At 40.8% G+C, this 23821-nt stretch overlaps 1 protein-coding gene across 6 annotated transcripts in view; it reads left to right on the top strand.

The window, feature by feature from the left end:
• Window positions 1–23821, top strand: part of ctnnd1.L (catenin delta 1 L homeolog) — a 123050-nt gene that overhangs the window by 81740 nt on the left and 17489 nt on the right. For all 6 annotated transcript variants that reach the window (NM_001088999.2, XM_018224359.2, XM_018224358.2 and 3 more), the window contains 3 exon segments: window positions 7061–7256; window positions 7359–7476; window positions 7625–7772. In NM_001088999.2, the coding sequence (NP_001082468.1) occupies window positions 7061–7256; window positions 7359–7476; window positions 7625–7772 (462 nt within the window).

The raw sequence follows: 23821 nt of genomic DNA, 5'->3' as shown, positions 1-23821 counted from the left end.
GTAAATGCAAACTAGATGGTGTCGTTTCTGAAGAAACCACAAGATGTTGGCTTTGAAACGCAAGAGGTGTTGGGGCCAGTCGCCCCTGGTGCATAGAGAGTACACAAAGTTGGTAGAATCTGGTTTAAAACTGTGAAAATCGAAGCAGATCAAATTGTACCATTCAAATCAATCCAAAAAACCTGATTGGCTGTTTTTGGCTCCACCCACTTTTAAAATTTGAACCCCAGTCCCCCTGTGACCGACTGTGCCAAGTTTGATGTCCCTGCCATTAACTGTGAAAGAATGGCAGCAACTTATATATTGACATTGATTAGCAATAGGTAACATTTGATTGGCTGTTTTAAGCTCCACCCAGTTTTCCAAATTTTAACCCCAGTCACCCAGTCATGGTCTGTACCAAGTTTGGGGCCTCTGGCTTTAAAACTGTGAGAATGGCAGTATTTGAAACTTTTACATTGAAGTCAATAGGTAAAATCTGATTGGCTGTTATTGGCTCCGCCCACTTTCCCTAAATTTTGACCACAGTCACCCAGTGAGTAATTGTGCTGAGTTTGGGACACTTGGCATGGACGCCATAATAATAGCAGCAATTTGGCGTTTTTCATTAAGGTCAATGGCTGAAGTCCGATTGGCTGTTGTTGCCCCGCCCCCTTTTTTTCCTAATTCTGAACCAGAGTCACCAAGTGACTAACACTTTAAGGTTTCGGAATCATGACATTTAACCTGTAAAAATGGCAGCAGTTTTATGTTTTTCTCTTTAAAATCAATGAATGACATTTGATTGGTTGTTTGTGGCTCCACCCACTTTTCCTAACTTTGAAGTGCAAACACCCAGTGAGCACATTTGTGATATTCGAGGTCCATGACATCAATAACGTGCAAATGGCAGCAATTTTAATTTTTCCCATTGAAATCATCAAAGAAATCTGATTGGTTGTTTTTGGCTCCACCCACTTTTCCAGATTTTGATCCCGGTCCTCCAGGGACCAACTGTGCCAAGTTTGAGGACCCTCCCATGAACAATCTAAGAGCGGCGACAGTTTTAACCTTTCCCATTGAAACAAATGGCTAATATTTGATTGGCTGTGGTAGACTCCGCCCACTTTTCCAAATTTGAACCCCAGTGACCCATGGTGCCAAGTTTTGGGTCTCTGGCTTTAACATTGTGGGAATGACAGTGTTTGACATTTTCTCATTGAAGTCAATAGGGAAAATCTGATTGGCTGTTTGTTGCTCCGCCCACTTTTTGGAGTCCCCAAAATGTGACAGAACTTTTCAGGTTGACCCCATGACTAAGTGACCCAAGTTTGGTGAGTGTAACTTTAATGCTGTACGAGTGGCAAAAGTTTCAAATTTCCCAATGAAAGTCTATGGGAAAAAATGGGGTCGTCGGGGGGTCGCCACAGGGCCACGGAGGGTGGGATCGCTTAACAAAGCACAAGCAACCTATTCGGGTATGAGCCGAACAAGTGTGCAAAGTATCATAATTGTACTCCTAAACCTCTGGGAGGAGTAGCGTATAGAAAATTGCTAAATTTTCATTGGGCGTTGGTAGCTCCGCCCACTTTGGGGTGCCCCCCCAAAATACTTATTTTTATTCGGGGTGACATCAACAATATGTGGTCCGAGTTTGGGGACTGTATCTTCAAAACTGTACGAGTGGCGGCGATTTGAAATTTTTCCCTGTCAAAGTCAATGGGAAAAAAGGGGTCGTCGGGGGGTCGCCACAGGGGCGGGGTGGGTGGGATCGCTTATTAAAGCACAAGCAACGTACTTTGCTATAAGAGGAATAAGTGTGGAAAGTTTGGCGCTTGCACCCCTAAAACTGTAGGAGGAGTAGCGTTTAGAAAATGGGGTTCGCCAATAATAATAATAATTTTAATAATAACTAGAGGGTGTCGTTTCTGAAGAAACCACGGGATGTTGGCTATGAAACGCTATAGGTGTTTTGCCCAGTCGCCCCCGGTGCCTAGAGAGTACACAAAGTCGGTAGAATCCGGATTAAAACGGTGAAATTTAAAGCCAATCCAATTTTACCATTGAAATCCATTCAAACAAACTGGCTATTTTTGGCTCCGCCCACTTTTAAAAATTTGCATCCCAGTCACCCCTTCACCAAATGGACCAAGTTTGAGCACTCTTACATTAACAGTGTAAGATTGACAGGAATTTAAATATTCCCATTGAATAGCGTTTGGTAAAATGTGATTGGCTGTCTTAAGCTCCGCCCAGTTTTCTGAATTTTAACCCCAGTTACCTAGTCATGGTCAGTGCCAAGTTTGGGGCCTCCGGTTTTAAAACTGTGAGAACGGCGGTAATACAAAATTTTACATTAAAGTCAAGAGGTGAAAACAGATTGGCTGTTTTTGGCTCCACCCACTTTTCCTAAATTTTGACCGCAGTCACCCAGTGAGTAATTGAGTCAAGTTTGGTACACCTAGCATTTAAACTGTGATAATAGCAGCAGTTTATCATTTTTCTTTAAGGTCAATGGCTGAAATCTGATTGGTTGTTGTTGCCCCGCCCCTTTTTTTCCTAATTATGAACCACAGTCACTCAGTGACTAACATTTCAAAGTTTGTGAATGCTGTGATTTAATGTGTAAAAATGGCAGCATTTTTATTTTTTTCTAGTGAAAATCAATGAATGAAATTCGATTGGTTGTTGGTGGCTCCGCCCACTTTTTCTAAACTTGAAGTGGAAACCCCCAGCGGCCACATTTGTGATATTCAAGGTCCCTGACATCAATACTGTGAGAATGGCAGCCTTCTTAATTGTTCCCATTAAAATCAATCAAAGAAATCTGATTGGCTGTCTTAAGCTCCGCCCAGTTTTCTGAATTTTAACCCCAGTTACCTAGTCATGGTCAGTGCTAAGTTTGGGACCTCTGGTTTTAAAACTGTGAGAACGGCAGTAATCAAAAATTTTACATTGAAGTCAATAGGTGAAAACTGATTGGCCGTTTTTGGCTCCACCCACTTTTCCTAAATTTTGACCGCAAGTCACCCAGTGAGTAATTGAGCCAAGTTTGGTACACCTAGCATTTAAACCGTGATAATAGCAGCAGTTTATCATTTTTAATTAAGGTCAATGGCTGAAATCTGATTGGCTGTTGTTGCCCCGCCCCTTTTTTTTCCTAATTGTGAACCACAGTCACTCAGTGACTAACATTCCAAAGTTTGGGAATGCTGTCATTTATTGTGTAAAAATGGCAGCATTTTTATTTTTTTCTATTGAAAATCAATGAATGAAATTCGATTGGTTGTTGGTGGCTCCGCCCACTTTTTCTAAACTTGAAGTGGAAACCCCCAGCGACCACATTTGTGATATTCAAGGTCTCTGACATCAATACTGAGAGAATGGCAGCCTTCTTAATTGTTCTCATTAAAATCAATCAAAGAAATCTGATTGGTTGGTTTTGGCTCCACCCACTTTTCTTAATTTTAATCCCAGTCCCCCAGTGACCAACTGTGCCAAGTTTGAGGACCCTGCCATTAACCGTCTAAGAGCGGCAGCAGTTTAACATTTTCCTATTTATTTGAATGGCTGAAATTTGATTGGCTGTTGTAGACTCCGCCCACTTTAGGTAAATTTTAGCCGAGTCACCCAGTGACCCACGGTGCCAAGTTTGGGAGAGCTCTAGCTTTAATACTGTGAGAATTACAGCTGTTTACATTTTCTCATTGAAGTCAATAGGGAAAATCTGATTGGTTGTTTGCGGCTCCGCCCACTTTTTTGGGTCCCCAAAATAGGACAGAATTTTTCAGTTTCACCCCATGACTAAATGAGCCAAGTTTGGTGAGTGTAACTTCAAAGCTGTACAAGTGGCAAAAGTTTCAAGTTTTCCAATGAAAGTCTATGGGGAAAAAAGGGGTCGTCGGGGGGTCGCCACAGGGGCACGGAGGTTGGGATCGCTTAACAAAGCACAAGCAACCTATTCGAGTATGAGTCGAACAAGTGTGCAAAGTTTCATAATTGTACTCCTAAAACTCTGGGAGGAGTAGCGTTTAGAAAATTGCTCAATTTTCATTGGGCGTTGGTAGCTCCGCCCACTTTGGGGTGCCCCCCCAAAATACTTTTTTATTCGGGGTGACATCAACTATATGTGGTCCGAGTTTGGGGACTGTATCTTCAAAACTGTACAAGTGGCAGCGATTTGAAATTTTTCCTTGTCAATCTCAATGGGAAAAAAGGGGTCGTCGGGGGGTCGCCACAGGGGCGGGGTGGGTCCCCAAAATAGGGGCGGGGTGGGTCCCCAAAATAGGACAGAATTTTTCAGCTTCACCTCATGACTAAATGACCCAAGTTTGGTGAGTGTAACTTCAAAGCTGTACAAGTGGCAAAAGTTTCAAGTTTTCCAATGAAAGTCATGGGGAAAAAATGGGGTCGTCGGGGGGTCGCCACAGGGGCACGGAGGGTGGGATCGCTTAACAAAGCACAAGCAACCTATTCGGGTATGAGCCGAACAAGTGTGCAAAGTATCATAATTGTACTCCTAAACCTCTGGGAGGAGTAGCGTATAGAAAATTGCTAAATTTTCATTGGGCGTTGGTAGCTCTGCCCACTTTGGGGTGCCCCCCCCAAAATACTTATTTTTATTCGGGGTGACATCAACAATATGTGGTCCGAGTTTGGGGACTGTATCTTCAAAACTGTACGAGTGGCGGCGATTTGAAATTTTTCCCTGTCAAAGTCAATGGGAAACAAGGGGTCGTCTGGGGGTCGCCACAGGGGCGGGGTGGGTGGGATCGCTTATTAAAGCACAAGCAACGTACTTTGCTATAAGAGGAATAAGTGTGGAAAGTTTGGCGCTTGCACCCCTAAAACTGTAGGAGGAGTAGCGTTTAGAAAATGGGGTTCGCCAATAATAATAAGAAGAAGAAGAACGAGCTGAACTCGAAGAACAGTATGTTGGCTATTTCATAGCCAACATAATAATAATAAGAAGAAGAACGAGCTGAACTCGAAGAACAGTATGTTGGCTATTTCATAGCCAACATAATAAGAAGAAGAACGAGCTGAACTCGAAGAACAGTATGTTGGCTATTTCATAGCCAACATAATAAGAAGAAGAACGAGCTGAACTAGTAGAACAGTATGTTGGCTTCTTCAAAGCCAACATAATAATGGCCTATAAATGTGGATTGGTTCAGTGGAGTTAATTTGTAGCCCAGTTTGCCATACTTAATCCATTCTTTCATCTCCCTATTTCCATGGTGTTAGGAAAGGGGAGGCTCTATATCTTTGAATGCTGTATTTCTCCCATTGAAGTGGCATTGGAGTCTCTAGGTGTATGAATCGTGAGACAGGCTCGTTATTTGTGAAGTGTCTATGGGGGTTGATACATTTAGGGCTATATTTGATTTATATTACCTCTTTCTCCTTAAAGGAACTTAGTCAGCGACTTTATGGGGGATCACATGGGACATAACTGTTCAGTGAGTTTGCAATTGATCCTCAATATGCAGCTCAGATTCAAAAGCAAACTGTTTTGACCCACGTGCCCCCCCCCCCATCAAGTCAATGACTGGTAACCAATACAAAATCCAATGACTGCAGCACACTGTTAGTTGTAGTTCACTTTCAACTTTGTGATTTTATTAGCTCATGTCTAATGACTGGTAACCAATCAGTGGAAACCAAGAGAGCTGCAAAACAGGAAGTAGTGTTCTGGCTACTATATTGGCTATCCTGCCACTCCAGCCTTTATAGATTATTTATATATTAGAAACATTTTTTTTTTTTTTGCACTACCTAATTACCCAGTTTTTATTTTTCCACTGAACAATTCCTTTAATTTACAGATCCTGTAATAAACATTCATGTAGGTGCCAACAATCTGATCATTTGTGAGTGTGGGGGTTGACAGTGTAATATTGTGGATTTATGATCACCATGTGAGTTTGTCTCGGTTTTAAAATATAAAGTCATATAGAATGAGTTGCATGAAGAAATTCCTAATTATAAGGCCCGACTCGCCTCCTTGCTAAATTTGTAATAATTTTTTTCCTTAAAATGTAAATTATATTTGACAGACATTCTTCTGTACGCTTACCTTAACTAACTAACCTTAAGGCTAGTGGCAGACGGGGAGATTAGTCACCCAGGACAAATCTCCTCTTCTGCGGGAGACTAATCTCCCTGTACTGCCTTCCCGCCAGCTAAAATACGAATCGCCGGCGGGATCGCCTCGCATTTCTGAAGTCTGCCACTAGCTTAAGAGTTGTTTGTAATCTCTGTTTTGCCCTATTTAGCTAGTACCTTTAAAAGATGGGAAAACATTTGTGTTATAAGGCTTTTGCTAGGTCTCACTGGATAACAATTACAAAGTTTTGAATGTTTTACCTTCAGTTATTCTAGTGTAATTGCAGACTAGCTGAGATTAATAGGACAAAGCTGTTTCTGTATTATCCAAGTAACATATAATGGACTGCAAGTAAGCATGTGTGTCCACAAATAGGGGCAAGGTGGGGGGTACTTGGCCCCCTCTGGAATTTTGCATACTTCCCAAGTATCCCTTTTAAAGGTCACGGCCCACTGTCCCAGATTGCTGTAAATTTCCTGTGTTGCCCCGCTTGGCTTCAGTTCTTCTTTGCTCCCTGCTTCTCGAGAAAATATACAAGATAGGTCCAACTTGGTCCTACTTATTTTCTTTAGTAATTATGCTGCCATTTCTGGGGTCAATATATAACTATACTCGCACATCTGAGGTAGCCAACGTTTTTTTCTTTGCATGCAGCAGATTTTTTGTCCCCTTTCTCTCTGTTCTGTTGTTCTGTTCTGTTTCTGAAATGTTGAGAGGTTTGATTTTGCCCTCAAACAGGGCCAGCAGCCCTGCTCACTGGATGTCCTACTGGATAGCTGACAACCCCATACATCTCTTCTTGTACTTATAGTATATCTCTTAAGACTTAACATGTAAATAACATCTCAAAATGATTAATTTATTAATCCGTGGTTGCTACTTGATGCTGTCATTACGCCACCTATTTTTCCCTTGTGTAATATTTCAGTTGGAAGTTGGCAGATACATCCCACCATTTTCTTTTGTTTCCAGGTACTCTTTGGAATCTGTCCTCTTTGGACTCTGTAAAGATGGAGTTGGTTGACCAGGCTCTGTATACTCTGACCCAGGAAATTTTAGTTCCCCACTCAGGATGGCAACAGGATGGAGGGATGCAGGATAGGGTGGAAGGGAAGCCCAGACATGTTGAGTGGGAGCCAGCCCTAGTCAACACTACAGGTTGCCTGCGGTGAGCTTACTGAAAAAAACTCTTGACTTCTAATGTTATGTTGAGACTAACTTTATTTCTTCATAACCATTTTGTTATAACTGCTTCTGCTTTAACCTTTAGTAACATTTCTTCTGAACGTTCTGAGGCAAGGAGGAAAATGCGAGAATGTGAAGGGTTGGTGGACTCTGTTGTTCATATCTTACGATCTGAAGTTAGCCATGGACTGGTAGACAGTAAGGTAAAGTTAACTACTTTTTTCTGTGTATGGTCTCCCTTCTACAGCTCTTTATCTTTGTAAGCTAGTTGTGGGGGTTTTTCCATTTTCATTTGTTTTATTTTCACTTTGTTAGTTTGTAGTAGGGGGTTCATATTTTCTTGTCTTTTAGCTTTTAGAGAATGTTGTGTGCTTGCTAAGGAACATTTCTTATCATGTTCACCGGGAAATTCCTCATGCTGAGAAGTACATGGAAAGCCCTCAAAATGCCTCTGCAGAAACCCAAAACCCTAGCTGCTTTGGTGTTCGACGAGGAAAAGGTAATTATAGAGTCAGACTATAAGTTCCCTCCATTTTTCACCTATCCAAAAGGGAGTAAAAGAGAACTAGGTAAAGAGAGAGCGTAGGAAAGAGAAGAAGCAAATATAGGGGGGAGAGAGAGGACACAGAATTAGTTCTCTGTAGGAATATTGATAATTTTTGCAGACTCATACAGCCCATTAGGGTTTCGGGAGCAGACCACTAGTGGTGTGCGGGTTGGTCTAAAACTTGCGGGACAGTTTGGTCCGGGTTGACATCCACATGTGGTTTGCAGGTTGGGTTCGGGCCAAACTCTCTTCCTACCCACCCAGCTCTCAACTCAATTAGTTCAAAGGGAAACAATACCAAGCAGACTTTCACATTATATAAATTGAGTCCTTGTGTAATTTTGCCACAATATTTTTGATTTTGGTTGTATCATAACTAACTTTATCCATTTCAGCAACACCTTGCAGTTGCTTGCCCATGCAAACGGCAATATTAAAATCCACTAGCCAGTCTCTAAAATACTTGTCCAAAATACATTCATCTAAATATACCCTACATTCCTTTACACCTATATGCTGAAATAGCATAGATAATACTGTCAATTACATACCTCTAAATTGACCAATGTGTTTCAAAAAAAACTTGTCCCTCTCTTAAACTTACAGAATTATTTGCTTGGTGAAACATAGTGATGGACTGTGTATTTCACATAGGCAAAAGCAATTTAAGTTTTTTATTGTTACTGTTCCTTTAAGACTAAATGATAACTCTAGCACATAATGGCCTAATTTGAAGTTAGAATTAATCAAAGGTATGCATATTTATCTTGATAAATAATTGTAAATTGATTGAAGTATGAACTGTGCTCTGCTGTAACCAGTTTGTCCTTCTATCAATAATGTTTTGTGCACTAATAACAAGCTGTGACAGCTTTTTGCATGCGTTTTGACATTCTGTGTTGCACCATGCAGTCACTACAGTTAGCTTGGACCAAAAGGGAGCCCTCCCAGGCTGCTGCTGTTCCAGTTGCCTCTCTGGAAAATGTTTTGGAAGCCATTTTAAACTTCTTGATATGCAAGAGGCAGCACTTCTTGCTACATCCGTGTGATCCATGTTGCTCAGGGGTTATCCACCTTTCTCCGGCTCTAGTTATGTCCCATGCCAGCCGTGCCTCATGCTTCTGTAGCCCAGATGCCAGCACCAGTCCGTTATGAGGGAGATCCTGAAACCTGTTGTTTGTGTTTTAGTCAATGTAAAATTCCATTTCATCTCCAGTTCTCCCAGTTCCTGTGTCTTCGATTGTTCATAGTTCAGCTCTTCTTCCTGAGTACTACAGCGAGTTCTCTGATGGTCGCTGAGAAAAAGTGCTGAGACACTCCTTGTACGCAGACTGTATGACTGTGCTATCACGCTTAATACTGGAAATGTAATCCCCTCCCCCAGGGAGCTTATCCTTTATCCGTTCTACCAACTCAAGTTATGAAGGACTATCTATATTCAAGAAAACCTTACTAAAGGTGTTGTGGGAAAATCCAATAAAATGACTGAATAATCCATACCCTCTTCCTCCTTTTTATTTCTAAGCTGGATCTTCGTGTTGCATACAGTCATATGAAAAAGTTTGAGAACCCCTCTCAGCTTGAATAATAATTTACTCCACTTTCAACAAAAAAGATAACCGTGGTATGTTTTTCATTTCCCAGGAAAATCCGAGTACTGGGGTTTTTTCTGAACCAAGATATTTAGTATTCATTTGTATGAAATTAAATCAAATATGAAAAACTGGCTGTGCAAAAATGTGGGTACCCTTGTACTTTCTAATTTGAATGAAAGTAGCTGCTCAATAGTAATAACTGGCAACACCAAATTGGTTGTATTGGCTTGTAAAGCCTTGAACTTCATAGACAGGTGTGTCCAATAATGAGAAACAGACTTTTATTAATCTGTTAGCCAAAATTTTTGCCAGTATTTTGACATCTGTATTGATCAAAGATATAGGCCTGCCCTATAGGATTCACAGGAGTATGGATCTTTTCCCTCCTTAAGTATCAGAAATTATTACCCCACAACACAAGGGGGGAAAGTTCCATGCGGTAACATGGGTGTGGTCTAAAAACAGGGAGTGGCTAACACTGGCTTCCGTTATCGGCCCTCCACCATGTAGATTGGAAAAATTCCGGCCCTCAGTACCATAGAAGTTGGACAGCACTGGTCTAGAGTATAGTAGTTTTTTTTCCTTGTGCCATCTGACACCAGGAGAAAAGTGCCCTCGAAAGTGTGTTATGGTTTTCTTGAGATTTGATGCAGCAGTAGGTCTGCTCTGCCTCTAGTAGTGCTTTTTCTGCAGCCTTGATGTCTACTTTTTTTTTGCCTCCCTGGTCGCATGGATAGTAGCAACCAAGGTCCCCTTAGTCACCGCCTTGGCTGCGTCCCAGACCATTAGTGGCGAGGCAGTGTTTTGGTTAGTGTCCCAGTATTTCCCAAATTCTTGCACACCGATTGGTCTGTAAGCCATAGAGGAGAAAGTCCACAGTCTTTGGCCAGGGGGTGGACCCAGCTGGAGTTCTACCCATAGAAGGGAGTGATCGGAGTGTGTCCTAGGGAGATAGGAAATGTTTTGGACCTGATGGGCAAGATCTACTGATCCTAGTGCCAGATAAATCCTTGACAGTGTTGCATGACCGGAAGAGTGACAAGAGAATTGTGTCTCTTGGGAGTGCCTCTCTGTCCATATGTCAGTAATTAACCCTTTAAGTGCCACAGAACGTAGAATCTACGTTCTGTGGATCAAAGGACCAAAGTGCCACAGATCGTAGATTCTACGTTCTGCAGCACTTCCGGGTTTGCGAGCGGAGGAGCGGCTGTTAGAGCCGCTCGCTCCGTTCCTTCACGATCCCCTGCCCCTAGACAACGAGCAGAGCAGGGGATCGTGTGGCCCCTGGGGTGCGATCGCCCAGGGGCCCCAAAGCAGCAGCAGGGACGCGTTTCCTATGCGTCCTGCTGCTGCCTGCACTGCAGCTCCGCCCCCCCATGGCTGCTGACCGTTGGAGCTGGAGATCTGCTGCGTGGGACCCTTTATCAACGATCTGAAGCATCTACCCCAGGTAAGTGTAACATTTACACACACAAAAACACACAAACACACCAACACACACTTATTACAGTAATATACACTTACATTCACACTTACACACACTCACACATAGATTTTTGGGGATTGGGGGGGTCACACACACTCACAGCACCCATGTACACTTGCACACGCGCACACGTGCAAATAACATGCAATTTACCCGTTGTGCACACGCATATGTACATATGTGGCTTTGTGGCTTTTTTTTTTTTTTTTTGCTTATCGCATCGTCTCTTTTTGGGCTAAAAAAAAATGTTTTATTGCCTTTCCGAATAGCGTATTCGCTAACCGTACTGTGCAATAGCTTTTGTATGTTATTTTGGTGGTTATATTGCAATTTTTCGGTATTTTGGTGCATTTTTAGCCATTTTATTGAATTTTTAGCCATTTTATTGCATTTTCAGCTCTGCATTTGTGTTCTTCACTTGTTTCTGTCCGTATAATCGATTTGGCCCAGCTAAAATATTCAAACGGTAATTCTGGTGGCCGATTACACTAGTGTGAAAAAAAAAAGCATTGATTTTTGTGGTTTTATTAGTTTTTGGTGATTTATTTGCATTTCACACTGTTCTGTGTTAGTTTGTTTTGCCTATGTAAATTTTATCTACTATATATCCATTTGTGGGTCTCTGTGCGCCACATAGTTTGGTATATCTATGCATATTGGGCATCAAAGTGTTCAGTAGACCCCTGTCGTTCATATTTAGGATGTTTTATGCTGATACGTTACGAAATGTGGGGCACATAATGGGGTAAAATTCAAGCTTTGTGACGATTTTCAGAAATTTGATAAAAACCGTTATGTTCAGCATTGCTTTGCAGTTTGCAGTAGAAACACTTATTTACCCATTTTGGATTCGTCAGAATGTGTACTTTCTGAAAATATATGGTTTTCTGGGGTCTCTGTACTGTTAGAGGGGGGTCTAATGTCGCATAATACACACACCAGGTGCTTATATTGCAGCAGCCAGCGCGTCAGCCGTGAAAATGTCTATACATATTGTCATTTGGGGGTCTCTGTGCGCCACATAGTTTGGTATATCTATGCATATTGGGCATCAAAGTGTTCAGTAGACCCCATGCACTCATATTTAGGATGTTTTATGCTGATAAGTTACGAAATGTGGGGCATATAATGGGGTAAAATTCAAGCTTTGTGACGATTTTCAGAAATTTGATAAAAACCGTTACGTTCAGCATTGCTTTGCAGTTTGACAGTTTGCAGTAGGAACACATATTTACCCATATTGGATTCGTCAGAATGTGTACTTTCTGAAAATATATGGTTTTCTGGGGTCTCTGTACTGTTAGGGGGGTCTAATGTCGCATATTACACACACCGGGTGCTTATATTGCAGCAGCCAGCGCGCGTCAGCCGTGAAAATGTATATACACTATTGTCATTTGGGGGTCTCTGTGCGTCACATAGTTTGGTATATCTATGCATATTGGGCATCAAAGTGTTTAGTAGACCCCTGGCGTTCATATTCAGGATGTTTTATGCTAAGTTACGAAATGTGGGGCATATAATGGGGTAAAATTCAAGCTTTGTGACGATTTTCAGAAATTTGATAAAAACAGTTACGTTCAGCATTGCTTTGCAGTTTGGCAGTTTGCAGTAGGAACACATATTTTACCCATATTGGATTCTTCAGAATGTGTACTTTCTGAAAATATATGGTTTTCTGGGGTCTCTGTACTGTTAGGGGGGTCTAATGTCGCATATTACACACCGGGTGCTTATATTGCAGCAGCCAGCGCGCGTCAGCCGTGAAAATGTATATACACTATTGTCATTTGGGGGTCTCTGTGCGCCACATAGTTTGGTATATCTATGCACATTGGGCATCAAACTGTTTAGTAGACCCCTATGTTATATTTAGGATGCTTATGCTGGTAATGATACATGGACAATACGATGCTGGAAAGTTGAAGCTTTGAGGCAATTTTCAGAATATTTTACCAAAACCGCCAAATTTGGCAAAGCCTTGCGACTCAGTAGTTTGGGGCAGAAAGGCATGGGTACCCATTTTAGATTCTGTATAGTGTGTACTTTCCAAAAATATATGGGTTTGGGGGGTAAACATATATTTCTGTGTTTTTACCCCACAAAAATGCAGTCAATGTGTTGATTTTTCATTAGATGAAGTTACCCACAGGACAATTTGTATGCGCTAACTTCATTTTGGGGCCTCTAAATGCCAGATACTTTGGTAAACCTATGCACAGTGGGCACCAAACTGTTTGGAGGACCCCTGGCAATCACAATTTGGGTGCTTTTTTGTGATACATAATGATACATGGGTGATATGGTGCTGGGAAGTTGAAGGTTTGAGGCAATTTTCAGATATTTCACCCAAACCGACAATTTGGGAAAGCCTTGCGACTCAGTAGTTTGGAGCAGAAAGGTATGGGTACCCATTTTAGATTCAGTAGAATGTGTACTTTCCAAAAATATATGGGTTTGGGGGGTAAATATATATTTGTGTTTTTACCCCACAAAAAATGCAGTCAATGTGTTGATTTCTCAGTAGCTGAAGTAAAGTCCTGAACAATTTGGATGTGCTAACTTCATATTGGTGTCTCTAAATGCCAGATACTTTGGTAAACCTATGCATAATGGGTATCAAACTGTTCAGTGGACCCCTGGCAATCATATTGCAGGTGCTTTTTCTTGGTACCCTAATATAGTTTGGGATATGCGGAGCAGCAAAATAAAACCTTTGAAATGATTTTTCAAAATTTTGAATTTTATTTTGAAAAAACCGCTTTGTTCAGACAAGCTTTCTGTTTGGTAGTTGGGAGTAGAGAGACATAGTTACCCATTTTGTAATCGGCAGAATGTGTACTTTTCAAAAATGTATGGTTTTCTGGGGTAAACCTATGGTTTCAGGATTTTTTGCCTTGGAATCTAAAGCATGCCGTTTTCTGCCTTAGTGCTTTCAAAATTCAGTAATATACTGCCGGTAGTTTTTGCTGTACAGAAGTCCTAAATCTCCCTAAAACTATACATATCTGGTATTGGCACGTTCGAGAGACATAAGGCTTTCCAAATCAGTTGGATTTTCATCTGTAAAATGAAATATTTTTCTGGTATTGATATACGATGAAAAATGGTAATTTTTCATTTTTTTTTGGTATTTAGCACTATAAATTTTTTTGCACAGGTGGAAATACATGAAAACTCAGGCAGATTTAGAAAGCTCAGTTTCTACCGAAAAAAACAATGTATAGTTTTCCTAGGTAAACTATAGGTTTCCCCTCAGAAAATGCCCCTAAAGTGAGAGAGCACAAAATGCTTAAAAACGGCTGGCATTTCGCGTAACCAAAATGTGAAATTCTGCTGGCACTTAAAGGGTTAATTAGCTGAGGGGCTGACGGATCTACATTAGAGGTTCTATCCATTTTACAGTTGGTGGTGGCATTAAAGTCCCCTATTAGGCACAATGGGTCAGGGGGGAGCACCGCTATCTTTTGAAAATTGGAGTCAAGAATGTCTATAGAGAAACGAGGTGGAATGTATACATTGACCAAGATTATGGCTTGGTTATTGATCCGACCGTGTAGTATTACATATAGAAGTCAATGTGTACTTTTAACAATTCAAATATGTGATTTCTTAACTAGGACAGACACTCCCCTGGAATAGGATAAATACGGAGCATGATATACATGACCAACCCAGAATTTCTTTAAAGCTAATAGTTTCTGTCCAGTAAGATGGGTTTCTTGGAATAGAACAATATCAGGTTTGAACTTATAGACCTGGTTAAGAATGGTTACATTTGGAATTTTAAGTCCTCTTAAATTCCAGGACAGTAGTTTAATTAAACCCATTGATGATAAGTAGGTATATCATTGGGACAGTCAATACATAACCATAGTATATTACTCTTAAGAAGTCAACCCAGTATCTCCAGCCAGTCGGTGAAGTACGATTTAGTAAGTGCCATTTAATTTACGGACTTAAGCGCCCTACCCTGCCCACCCCCCAAACCTGGGTGACCCTATACCCATAACATTTACTTAACATGGGGAGTGTTGCTGTGGCGGCCTAGAAAGCAGTCCTTTTCAACCTATAATCATGATGAATCTGTATGGCTTACAAGTAAGAACATTCAATAAATGCAATAAAAGACTGTCCAAGTACTTAAATGAGTTGCTGTATGCAGCGGTCTCCCATGCACCAGTAGTATCGACCGCCACAACTCTGTGACTAGAGCAGAATCTAAACATAAACTTAAATAATGAGTGATCCCTTGAATAAGGACTTGAGTTATAGTTCCATCCTGAGTGAAACGAATTTTAGTTACCTTTGGTATCTGTACGTCATGTAGCTGTGTTCTAGGACACACCAGTACATAAGACTGGCAACAAACAGATCAGCAGGTGTTCATGGGTTCATCTTGAGCATAGCTATGGGCTGAGACCTGCCGTGACTGAGGTGCTCAGGTGAAGTCAGTGGCTCATTACTAAGGGCTGGGTGGCTGGAGAGCAGCCCTGTGCTTATCTGCTAGTCTGATGCCCATTAACCGCTGCACTCAATGGGCCGCAGAAAGATATGTGAAGAGTGACGCAGCTTACTATTGGGTTATATACTGCTCACCAGTATGACTATGCATGGACAAGTTCAGGTCATACAGTTAAGGTATACTATTCACAGAATTCCGGTCTCTAAAATGTATCCTTCCTCATAGTTGCGTGGTGGGGATCTCCTGGGTTGTTTCCAGGTGATCCACTCATCGGCTTCTGCTGTCTCCTAACTGTACATGTAGTTTGGCAGGGTAAATCATAATGTATAGAATCTTGGCCCTCTGTTTTTGTATGGCCGGTGAATAGTCTGGGTATAATGACACAGTGGTTCCATTAAAGGAGAGAGGCCCTTTGAGTCTGGCTGCCCTTAGTGCCGCATCTCTGTAATTTAGCATGCGGAGAAGAAATGGCAGAGGAGGGGCTCCCGGTGCCAGGGGTCTGGTTGGTACTCTATGTGCCCTATCGACCACAAACATGTTGGAGAAGGTTTCCCTTCCCAGTAAGTCTTTAAGCCAGTTCTCAATAAATGTTTCAGGGTGTTGACCTAATTTCTCTGGTAATCCTATGATGCGTACGTTGTTCCTGCATAGGCGGTTATCTAGGTTGTCTGATTTGTCAAGAGCTGTCTTGAGTTGTTGCTTAATCACCAAGATGTCATTTGGAAGAGTTGTGTTGTTGTAGCTGTTCGGCTCTCCATTATTGCTGCGAGCAGCTCTGATGAGGTTGGTTCTCTTGCTTCCTGATCCCTAGGAGGGGAGGCTGGTGATGATGGGGGTGAGATACTGTCAAGAGTCCTGTGGAGGGCCCTGAGACGGTTTAAGGGAGTGCTTTCCCATATTTGTATTCCACTGGTTAGTGCACTCTGCAACAAGTGTATTATGCTTCTGTGGAAATAATTATGAGGAAGGATTACCTATAGGATGACTGATGATGCATGGGTTAACCACTGATGGTGGTACGTCAATCCATCATGTTAAGGGGTTCAGTTATGCTGCCTGTACGTAAACCATGCTCCATGCCCCAGTAGGGCCTAGTGTGTTACTGGTGCAGTGTTGATTGTGCAGGTGATAGGTAGTAGCGGGGGGGCCAGGGCTCCAAAGCCCTCACCCCCTGTTGCAGCTCCTCACACCAACTCCTTCCAGGCTCCAAGGCTAGGTCCAGTGCAGACTGCGCTTCCGAACGGCCTCTCTTGGGGGACCTCTATCACGCAAGTCCCCTGCTTCTCCGGCGCCGCTAGGCCTCACTGCGCTCAGGCACTCGGATGGTGCTGGAAGACCCACTCAGATTAGGAAGCGGGTTGCCTCCCAACCTTCCGGATGGTGTTGGTGAGTGTTAGGTGGCTTGGTAAGGGAGGATGCCAAGGGATTTTTCGCCCAAAGCCCCTGGCATGCCCTGAAATGCCTGGCTAGCCACGCCCCCACCTACTGTCAAATTTGGTGAAGGTTCCATCATGCTGTGTGACTAGTTCAGGGACTGGAGCCCTTGTTAAAGTCAAGGGTCGGATGAATTCAACCAAATATCAACAAATTCTTCAGGATAATGTTCATGCATCAGTCACAAAGTTAATGTTACGCAAAGGTTGGATATTCATAATCTACAAAGGCATTTATGCAGAGGGAGAAGTACAATATTCTGGAATGGCAGTCACAGTCCCCCGACTTGAATATCATCCAAAATCTATGGGATGATTTGAAGCAGGCTGTCCATACTCGGCGGCCATCATATTTAACTGAACTGGAGAGATTTTGTATGGACAAATGGTCAAATATACCGCCATCCAGACACTCCTGAAAGGCTATAGGAGGCGTCTAGAGGCTTACATTTTCAAAATGAGGCTCAACTAAGTATTGATGTAATATCTCTGTTTGGATGCCCACATTTATGCACCTGTCTAATTTTGATATGATGCTTATTTTCTGTTAATCCAATAAACGTTATCACTGCTGAAATACTACTGTTTGCATAAGGCATGTTATATATTAAAAGGAAGTTGCTACTTCCTACCAGGGATGGCCATTATGAGTATTTGGGTTATGCAATGCCTCTGTGGGTTTATAGGATTGCATCAATGACCTCTTCCAAGATTTGCTTTAATTTTTCGTCGTAGTCTATTCAGAAGACATCTACTCCTCGTCTCTGTCACAGCACATCTCTCAAGTCAATGTTGTCCTTAGGTGCCTCAGGGATAATATCTATGCAAAGCTGGAGATATGTAAATTCAGCAATAATAAAGCTGCCTTCTTGTGCTATGTCCTCTCCTCCTCATGTTTTGAAATGGATCCTGTCAAAGTTTATGCAGTCTTGTCCTTTTGATCTAGATGCCTCTGATATGGATGTAGGGGCTATTATGTCACAGCATGCTTTCTTCTTTAGAGTGAAATTATGACATTGGTACCTGTTGGCTGTTAAATTGTCTCTGGAATGGCGGCATCTTCTGAAAGGTTCAGTGAAACCGATCACCATTCTTATGAACTGTAAAAAGAATACATTTCTTCTGCTAAAATTCTTCCTTCAGAAATGTAAAAGACAATGCCTTATACAGATCTCAGGCTACTGTGAAGTCAGCTGACCACCCACCCAGCCCCATTATTTCTCCTGAGTGGGTTATTTCTTCAGTGTCCTTAGCTTTACCCCGTTCTGTGGTTGACACCTAAATGTCGCCCTGATAAGACCTTTGTTTCACCAGCCGCAGTTTCTCCAACCTAACTTCTCTTAAAATTCTGGTCATCCTGTCATTAAAAGAACTGTTTTAAAAAAAAAAAAAAAAAAACTTGTTTGTGGCCTTCCCTTGCTCAAGATTCAACTGCCGATTCCTGTTGCTGCTTACTCTGTTTGTGTACACCTCTTTCTTTCTTGTGGTTTGCTTCAAATTTTTGTGATATCTGCAGATTAACTACCATTCTATTGGTAGATTACGGTTTCTTTAAAATGTCTTTTTTTGTCCCTTTAAAGAGGCTTTCATCTGATGCTCTTCTTGAGCAGTTGCTTGGCTTTGCTTCTTCTATTGTTTCTGGTCATGGGATCCAGTTTGTCTGGGAATTCAGCCTGGTTGTCAATTAGGAATATTAGACTTTGTGTTCCTTCTCCCAAGTTGGAGCTTGTTTTTATTGTTACCTTTAAAATCTAAGAAGTTGTTAACCCTGTGTGCGTCAAGCTAGACCTTCTTTCCAGCATGAACATTTCTAATTCCTTCCATGTATCCCATCTCAAGTCTTGCTTTTTTTCCTCTGACTCTCCTCCCTCCACAATTTTCCCTACGGGACATCAGGTTTTCAAGGTACATTTTGAAACACAGTGGAGCGTTGTGATGTCACTTTGCCGGCACATTTGAATTTTAAAAGCTTTAAATTATTTTAAATAACTATTTATTTGCTGCTTGCCCTGTCCCATTGCCTGTTGATTAATCCTTGTCTGTACTTCACTATTAGGGTTCCCTTATCGATGAGAAAAAGGAGAGCGCTCTAATGCAGATTAACTGCTTGTGATTTTCATTTATTGCAAACTTCTATACACAACATGTTTCAGGCCTTCAAAGCCCTTTCTCAAGTGTAAAACAAACACATGCTCTTAGGTGACCTGTCGATCCTGCAGCATAAAGTTCTGGGGCCCCAAATGTGTGTTTGTAAAACACCTTTGTTGTTAGGGATTTTCTCAAGTGGTCCCAGAGCTCCTGATTAATAATATATTAAATTGCTACTTTTCTGCTAAATAAGAACTAATTTGTCAACAATCTTGCTTTGCACTCTTTTGTAGGATTAGATATGTTATTAATGATTCTTTAGGACATGGCTCACACTAACACCTCGGGAGATTGCTTGTCATGCTGCTGATAAAACATCAGAAGTATGAGGATTGCTTTATATAGACAAATACAAAAGGTCCTCTGCATTCAACCCATTATCAATATATTTAAAGGGATACTGTCATGGGGAAAAAAAAAATTTCAAAATGAATCGGTTAATAGTGCTGTTCCAGCAGAATTATGCACTGAAATCCATTTCTCAAAAGAGCAAACAGATTTTTTAATATTCAATTTTGAAATCTGACATGGGGCTAGACATATTGTCAGTTTCCCAGCTGCCCCAAGTCATGTGACTTGTGCTCTGATAAACTTCTATCACTCTTTACTGCTGTACTGCAAGTTGGAGTGATATCACCTCCCTGCCTTTTCCCCCCCAGCAGCCAAACAAAAGAACAATGGGAAGGTAACCAGATAGCAGCTCCCTAACAGATAACAGCTGCATGGTAGATCTAAGAACAACACTCAGTAGTAAAAACCCATGTCCCTCTGAGACACATTCAGTTACATTGAGAAGGAAAAACAGCAGCCTGCCAGAAAGCATTTCTCTCCTAAAGTGCATGCACAAGTCACATGACCAGGGGCAGCTGGGAAATTGACAAAATGTCTAACCCCATGTCAGATTTCAAAATTGAATATAAAAAAATCTGTTTGCTCTTTTGAGAAATGGATTTCAGTGCATAATTCTGCTGGAACAGCACTATTAACCGATTCATTTTGGAATTTTTTTTTTCCCATGACAGTATCCCTTTAAATATATGGAATTCACTGATTCTGCACTGAAATGGATTTCAGTGCAGAATCCTGCTGGAGCAGCACTATTAACTGATTCATTTTGGAAAAAATTTTTTCCCATGACAGTATCCCTTTAAGACATTGAGTCATTTTGCGCATACAGCTACTAAAAATGCTTTACCCTTTAAACAAAACAGGGATTGTTTGCCCATATATTGCATTACATTTAAGCTGGCCAACTATGCCAGTCATCCCATATCTGGCCAGTCCTACGCTCAATTTTCATCTGATTTATTAAAGGAGTTGTTCGCCTTTAAGGTAACTTTTATTATGTTATAGAACGGCCACTTCTAAGCAACTTTTCAATTGGTTTTTATAGTTCTTTGCCTTTTTCTTCTGACTCTTTGCAGCTTTCAAATGGGCGTTGCTGACTCCCTTCTAAAAAACAAATGCTCTGTAAGGCTACAAATTTATTGTTCCTTTTTATTACTCATCCTTCTATTCAGGCATAGAGAAAAAGAAGAAAAATTGATCAATGCACATTCCCTGGTCCCCTGTCATATCAGTAATCTATGCAGATGCATGTATTTACAAAGACAGGGTTTTTTGCTACAAAATTATGATCATAAGATTGATAAGCCACCATACCACGTCAAGGTAAAACCTATATGGCGGTCCTTAACGATTTACCCATGGTCATAATTTCAAATGCAAAAGCCTCCCGGAATAAGAGCATTACCTGAAATAAAAGGTCTCCCGACCTGGGCATTGGTTTTCATCATAGGGCTTAGTCCTCCCCCCCCCCCATTAGCTTTCAAAGGGGAGAGATAACCTAGACCCCCAGCATTGGTTCCATGAGATTAATCCTCCCCCGCTTGCGGCTTTTAAGAGAGAGAAACTGCCCAGACCAACACCCATATCCAAAGGCATTGTTCCACCATTTAAAGGGACTGGTGTGGGGTGCTACAACCACATGGAAGCCTGGCCTGCAGCATAGCTAATATACTTTCTATTCAGGCCCTCTACTATTCACATTCCAGTCTCTTATTCAAATCCATGCATGGTTGTTAGGGTAATTTGGACCCTAGTTACCAGATTGCTTAAGATGCAAATTGAAAGCTGCAGAATAAAAAGCTAAATAACTCAAAAACCTTCAATAATAAAAAAAAATTAAAACAAATTGTTTTGGAATATCACTCTCTACATAATACTAAAAGTTATCTCAAAGGTGAACAACCCCTTTAAATGAACACTTAAGCAACAGATAATTTATATCATATTAAGTGGCATATTAAAAAATTTACCAAACTGGTCTATATATTTAAGTAAATATTGCCCTTTTACATCTCTTGCCTTGATCCCCCATTTTTGATGGTCTGTGTGTGCCTCAGAAATCACCTGACCAGAAATAGTACAACTCTAACTGTAACAGGAAGAAGTGTGGAAGCAAAAAACACAACTGTCTGTTAATTGGCTCATGTGACCTAACATGTATGATTTGTTGGTATGTTTGTGTGCACAGTGAATCATACGATCCCAGGGGACGGCCCTTATTTTTTAAAATGGCAATTTTCTATTTCTGATTACCCGATGGCACATACTACTAGAAAAGTATATAATTATGAAAATGGTTTATTTACATGAAGCAGGGTTTTACATATGAGCTGTTTTATGCAATATCTTTTTATAGAGACCTACATTGTTTGGGGGTATAGTTTTCCTTTAAGAAATATATTGCTTCATTAGACATTTTACACAGGGACTAAGTTTTACCTGCAACTTACTTGCTGCTTTCAAGGTTAAACTCCCAAACATGGTTGCTCTTTTATTGGCCGCCACATTATACAAGACAATCTGGTGTAATGTGCTAAAATGCAGAAGATGTTTATCCCCGATTACGATTTATTTTTTTTGGATTTGTAGCCCACAGGTTTGGCATTCTTTCACAGGTACCATTGCCCTTAGGGTAGTTAACCTTACCAGCTCCATGTATGGGAGAATCTAACTTAATCAGGATTGATCCACCTTCTTCAAACCGATTATCATTTAACTTTGTTTTTATAACATAATTAAGTCTTTTACATGTACTGTGACTCTTTTCTGTACTAATCAATTATTGTATTGGAATGCCTTGAACTTGACTTGAATTACTATGTGTAGCTTTATCTTAGCAAATTGCTTGCCCATGTTTAAATAAAAAAAGTGCAAATGTCACATGGTCAATTTCATGATGAGCTCAGTCAATTCAAGATGTTGTTTATAGAGGCAAATATTTCAGCATAAGATTCATGCTTCTCTCTTTATCTTACTGTATATCTTTTTCAGACATCCATTAACAGCTCTTGTAGTTTAATGTATGTTCCTTCAATTCCTTTAACAATGTATTCGTTTCGTTAAAGGGTTGGGTCCCATTAACGTTAACTTTTAGTATGTTCTAGAATGATTCTAGGCAACTTTTCAGTCGGCCTTCATTTTTTATTTTGCATAGGTTTTGCATTATTGGTTTCCTTCTCCAGACTCTTTCCAGCTTTCAAATGAGGGTCACTAACCACATTTAAAAAAACAAATGTATTTCTACTTTTTATTACTCACAGTTCGGGGTCTCTCATATTCATCGTCTAGTCTTCTGCAGATCAGTGCATGGTTTGGACCCTAGCAATAAGATTGCTGAAATTGCAAACTGGAAAGCTTCTGAATAAAAAGCTAAATAACTAAAAAAAACACAAATAATCGAAAACCACTTGCAAGTCTTATAATATCACTCTCTACGTCATACTTAAAGTTAATGTAAAGGTGAACAACCCCTTTAAAAATATGTTTGCATTAACAGTTTCTTTGATCCTCCACACTTAGTAACCCTAATATTGCAAATCAATAATATAGCAAAAACTATTAGGAAAAAATAATAAAAAGCAGACTCTATTAGAGGGAAAAAAACAATAAAATGATTTCTTGCTACAACATATTCGGTGGGTATTGGTGCCAATAGCCACCATGATTGGCTCTTTTTGCAAACTGTCCTTGAACTGCCAGTTTTTCAAGTCGTGATCTCATTTAAATTAGTGGTTCACCTGTGCACTTAGTTTTTTTTTACTCTTATAAATTTGAATGTACTCACAATGCTAATGTATAAGATATTCAGTTGAATAGTCCTGACCTGAAAATTCAAATCAAGTTTTCCTCCGAAAAAAACTTGAATGTTAGGAAGGCAATTAACATATTCAAAAGACCTCTGCCATCGATTTGTAAATGATCTCAGCAGGTTTTAGGTGGCTAATATTCAAATTAGAAATGTTTCCATGGTTGAGGTGCGATCAATCTCACATCAGAATTTACATTCTAATTGGTGCTTTTAAATTTGGATTTTTGAGTTTTGACACACATTTTTTTTCAGAAATACTAATTCAAATTTTCCATTCGGACCTTAATAAATATGCCCCTTAGTATGTTATAGAAAGGCCCATTCTAAGCAACTTTTCAATTGGTTTCCAAATTGTTTAAATATTTGCCTTTTTCCCCTCTGACTCTTTCCAGCCTTCAAAACTGGGTCAATGACCCCATCTAAAAAAACAAATTCATATTCCAGTCTTAGTTAAATCAATGCATGGCTGCTAGAGGACCCAATCACTATGTTAGAAGCCCACTTGGTAGGTTCCATGGAAGGCCTGAGGAATCTGATATATAGAAAGCCACCTTCCATGACCACTATCACCCCAATGATGACTAACACACTTAAAGCTTGGCGGGTGGGATCCGCAAGGGTGGAGAGAATGGATAACGTATTTTCACCGCATGTACCACTTTGGCATAATCCTGCCCTTCATAGTCTGACCACGGTGCCGGAACCACAGTTGTGGGCC

The sequence above is a fragment of the Xenopus laevis genome, chromosome 7L, assembly GCF_017654675.1.
Source record: "Xenopus laevis strain J_2021 chromosome 7L, Xenopus_laevis_v10.1, whole genome shotgun sequence".
Lineage (NCBI taxonomy): Eukaryota > Metazoa > Chordata > Amphibia > Anura > Pipidae > Xenopus > Xenopus laevis.
This window is presented reverse-complemented; position numbering and strand designations above follow the sequence as displayed.